This window comes from Octodon degus, unplaced genomic scaffold (genome assembly GCF_000260255.1).
Source record: "Octodon degus isolate 3935 unplaced genomic scaffold, OctDeg1.0 scaffold00047, whole genome shotgun sequence".
Classification (NCBI taxonomy): Eukaryota; Metazoa; Chordata; class Mammalia; order Rodentia; family Octodontidae; genus Octodon; species Octodon degus.
Genome location: NW_004524623.1, coordinates 5,417,544 through 5,422,628, shown reverse-complemented (window position 1 = coordinate 5,422,628; position 5,085 = coordinate 5,417,544). Strand labels below are relative to the sequence as shown.

At 41.8% G+C, this 5,085-nt stretch overlaps 1 protein-coding gene across 3 annotated transcripts in view; it reads right to left on the bottom strand.

The window, feature by feature from the left end:
• The window catches only part of Slc35e3 (solute carrier family 35 member E3), an 18,527-nt gene that overhangs the window by 11,400 nt on the left and 2,042 nt on the right, over positions 1-5,085 (bottom strand). For all 3 annotated transcript variants that reach the window (XM_023716339.1, XM_023716340.1, XM_004632150.2), the window contains exon 3: positions 2,284-2,442. In XM_023716339.1, the coding sequence (XP_023572107.1) occupies positions 2,284-2,442 (159 nt within the window). The remainder of the gene's footprint in view (positions 1-2,283; positions 2,443-5,085) is intronic.

Sequence of the window (5,085 nt, the reverse complement as noted above, 5' to 3'; positions counted from 1 at the left end):
ATTTGATTTGAAACTGTCTCATTGCTATATGTTTATCAATAAAACTGTAGGAAAAAAAAAAAAAAGTCGGCTGTCTACATGCAGAAGATTAAACCCAGACCTATGTCTCTCACTGTGCACTAAATTCAAATGGATCAGAGATATACATATTAAAATGGAGACAGGGTCCAGGGAGATGGCTCAGTGGGATAAGCGCTTCCCTGGCAAGCATAAGGGTCTGAGTTCAATCCCTGGTTCTGTCAAAAATAAATAAATAAATAAAATAAAATAAAATAGAGACAATCACTGGAAGACAAAACAGGTCAAATTCTTGAAGACATAGGTATATGCAAAGATTTCCTGAACAGAACCCCAGTTGCAAAGGAAATAATACCACAGGGCTGGGGAGATGGTACAGGAGAATAAGTGCATGCCTGGCAAGTGCAAGATTCTGAGTTCAATCCCCAGTTCTGCAAAAAAAAAAAAAAAAAAAAGAATCAACAAATACGATCATATCAAATTAAAAGCTTCTGTACAGTAAAAGAGGCCACCAACAGAGTGAAGAGACAACCCACAGAATGGAAAAAAGTGTTGCCAGCTATTCCTCAAAGGACTAATATGTAGAACACATAAGGAACTCAAAAACATTGGACCTCCCAAATATTATGAGCCAATCAAAAAACGGGCACTGGAAATGAGCAGACACTTCTCAGATGGGAAGTGCAAGTGGTAAGTACGACATGAAAAAGTGTTCGGCATCGATGGCCACTGGAGAAATGCAAATTGAAACAACACTGAGATTCTAGCTCATGCCAGAAAAAAGGGCTGTCATCAAGAAGTAAAACAATACCAAGTGCTGGAGAGCCTGCAAGGAGAAAGGAACTTCGTAGATGCTGAGAGTGTAAACTGCTGCGACCACATGGAAATCAGCATAGAGCTTCCTCAAAAAAGCAAAGTAATTTCATTTCACTCAACTGTTCCCTCCTAGGTATCTTCCCCCAAAGAGTTAAAAGACATCATACCACAGTGATATGGGCATACCGATTATTACAGCAGCACAACTCACAGCTAAATCTCGGACGCAGCCTGTATGTTCTTCAGTGGATAAATTGGTACAAATGTGGCATTTATACACAGTGGCAAACTAGTCTGCCATAAAGAAGGATAAACTGGAGTCACTTGTACTAAAATGGGTAATACTTTGAGACCATCATGTTAAATGAAATGAATCAGACACATAAGCTTAAATATTATATGGTTACTCCTATAAGAAAAATCAAATAGATAAATAAAATATAAAAGACAACTGGAAAGAGGAAAAAAAGTTCTTGTAATCCACCATGGTCAATGTTCATAACAGTGTACATTTTTTTTTTTCTTAGGGGAAATTTTGTGAAAGGGTCGCAGTTTGTAGTTCAGTCTGGCCTTGAACTCACTGTGTAGCCCAGTGCAGCCTCGAACTCATAGTGATCCTCCTGCCTCAGCCTCTGGAGTGCTAGGATTACAGGCGTGTACCACCACATCTGGTTCTAAAAGTATACCATGATTTAATATAATTGTCTTACATGTTTAATGTTCTTTGGATTATTCATCTGGCTATTAATCTGTTTATAATTAATTTGATAAGAACATAAATGAATCTGACACCAAAGTAGAAGAGACGGGGAAAAAAAAGAGATATACTATGTGCATACGCCAATTCCCCACAATAGATGGGATCTTTCGTACTGTAAACATGTACTAATAAGAATAATTTTTTTAAAAAAACATGTCTGATATGACTATATTATATAAAATTATGTACATATACATGTACTCACATTTATGTGTACATAAAAAGAAATTTGGCATCAAAATAGTAAAGCATCTTAGGGATTCAAAGCAGCTTCCATTGTCTTCATATTTGTATGTATGTTCAAAATCTGTACAATAAGCATGCATTATTTTTATCAGAAGAAAACCAATAAACCTGCATTTTCATTATAAAAAGTTAAAATTAAACATCATAATTATCTGAGGGCCATGGATTGACATGGTCAGAACAGTAACCGGGCATCAGAAGATCTCAACTACCATCCAGGTTTGGCTTCTAACGCAGGTCAAAATCTATCTCTCTGTGTGTTTCTTCATCTGAAAAATAATCCTGTTCGCCTTGTCTTCCATAAAGGGTAATTAAGAAGATTAAACGTGAGAGCAGATCTGAGATGGTACGCTGAGACAGTGCACTCTAAAAAGTACAAACTATTATTACTGGAAAGGTAACAACTACATTGTTTCTTAAGCACCAAAAGAATCAGCACTTACCACAGCAGAAACTGACCAGGGACCAAATATTCCTCCCTCTCCAAACACTGGCTCAAAGAAGGGCACAGCGACCAGCAGCATGGCAGATGACATTGGAGCCTGGTAGTACAGCAACTGCATGGAGTTCACCTGCAGCTCGTGCTGCTTAGCCCCTACCCACTGAAAATTAGGAGATAAAACAAGTCAGACACGCATGAACGGCATCACTTAGTCCAAGATGCAATCAAACCACACAGTTGGAAACATGGGCTACAGGTGCGGGGAAGATGACGTGCCTAATTATTCTACAAGATTTCAAAGATCGTTTAGATATATGAATGTTCTTTAAACACCTTGGGGCATTTAAAAGAAAAGCCTTATACATTCAATTTCTGATGATCTATTGTCTCACTTTTTCCCCACTTCAGAGATAGCTCAATGGCAAAAGTGCCTGCCTGGCAAACACAAGGTCCTGAGTTCGATCTCCAGTACAGAAAACAAACAAACAAACAAACAAACAAACAAACCCAACCCTATGCCCCCACTTCTCAATTCTGCACAAGCGGGGGGGGGGGGAATCCTCCCTTTCTGATCCTACTAAACAGGGAAAAGTAAATGCATGTAGGGGTCCATACTCATCAGAGAGCTTGGCAAACTAAGGCCAGAATGGAAATGGAAATGATCAGAACTGTTAAGTACAGTCTTTCTAAAACTGGTCAAAAAGAAAGACTGGGTGATAGAATACATTAGAGTCTAACAGATTGACTTTGCTCCTTTCCAGGTGGCTGCCAATGTCCGTGGTTTGAAAGATACATGGTCTTTTTCGTCACTTCAGGAAACCCAATTAATGCTAGAAGAAATTTTCCTCTCGGTGGCTGGCTTTTCGATGGGTAGTATTCCTCAACCAGTGCCAAAATACCTTGGTACACCAGATAACCACAAATCCTAAGACACTGTATCATTCAGTAGATGGATACCTCAAAGCCTCAAATCCCATCAGTCCTCAAAATGCTTCACAAATACAACTGAAAAGGAGGCTTTGAGAACCGGCAAGAACAGCCCTGCTTCCCCGCAGGTCTGGGCGTCCTGTCGCTGTTCCTCCCCATGCCTTGCCCGGCTTCACTGGGCAGCTGCGGCCTCCACCTCCGCCAGAGAACAACGTGAGGCCTCGCTGTGCCTCACGTTGTGCACCTGGCTGTCGCCTGCCAACCCCCTCACGCTCTCCTAAAGGGCACCATCGCTTCCCACCGCCACTCCCACAGTCCCTCCTGACTCTTTTCCTACCTACTGAGGTTGCCGGCCCTGAAGTCCCTTCTGTGAGGTTTCTGCTTCCTCCGCCAGCAACAACACCATCCCAGTGCTGTCCTCTCCCTGCGAGTCCCACCCCTCACTCTCCCCCTCTCATCCTATCTCCTCAGGCCCACACCATGCCTCCAGCCTGGGCCCTTCTGCCTTTGTTCCTACACACACAGGTTGGAAACTGCTCAGGCCCTTCTTCCTTCTTTTACAGACCCTGCACTGGCACCACCCAGACTGCAGGTGGTGGCGTGCGCCTGCAATCCCAGTGCTGGGGAGGCTGAAAACGGGGATCACTAGGAGTCCGTGCTACATAGTAACATCCTATTCCAAATACATAAACTAAAAAAAAAAAAAAAAAGATAAACGGAAATGCTCACTTACTATACCTAGTAACAAAATCTAAACTCTCTAATAAGCATCCAAGTAATTTTTTTAAGAACAAAACTGAGCTTTTCGGATCATTTTCTGCAGTACAAGAGCTGGATAAGTGGACCCAGTGACCGTTCTATCCCTTCAGGCTATTGCGCTTACCTTCTATAAACTGCTCTGTGATAAAAAATAAAAATGTATTCACAACTACACTACTTTTTCTTTTTTAACAATTCTGCAGAAATTGCCAGTTTAAGATGTTAGAGCTGGGTTACCAAACTCCTAGCGCTTGTAACAAGAGCGCTTTCAGACGTACACACAGCCTAGCCCACTGCAGTAAACTAATCCAGTGTAAAACTGATTTCAAATTTTGGCTTCTATTCCCTTGCAGGCATCCTCAGAATTTCCAGGCCAAGGTTTTTAGGACAGAGAAAATACTGTTTCCCTGTACTGTACACCAAGTTATTTATTCCCCACTGCATAAAAAATAAAATCACTATTTGTTGAGATATTATGGTAATACAGTAAGTGAACCCATGAACAAATTTTTGATGAATGCCAGCTGTAACAGACAAGGCGCTGTTGTACTTTAAAAAGGTGAATACGCTCTGTTCTTTTATTTTGATTTGTTTTCTTTTTGAAGTCATTTATTTATATATTTGGTACAGGGTCTTGTTGTGCAGCTCAGACTCAACAGCTCGGACTCGTAGTGATCCCTACTGTCTCAGCCTCCCCAGCACTGGGATTATAGGCATGCGCCACCATGACAGGTTTCAGTGGCATGGCATATGGTACTGGGGGATTGAACCTAGGTCCTTACACTTGCCGGCAGGCACTTAGACCCCTGAGCTATCTCCCTAACCCTTGATTTGTTTTTTGAGACAGGAAATTACTATGTAGCCCAGAGTGGGTTTGACCTTTTGGTTATACTCCTGCCTCAGCCTCCTGAGTGCTGGGACTATGGACATCCGCCAAACCATTGTTATAAAATATTTTGTTGATATAAGCTATTAAAAACTAATACAGCAGGGCTGGTGAGATGGCTCAGTGGTCTAAAGCACCTACTTAGAACAAGCTAAGCCAAGCAAAACACAGGGACCACGGTTCAATCCCCCAGCACCACATGCCAGCCAGCCCCGCCCCCTGGTGGGCTGA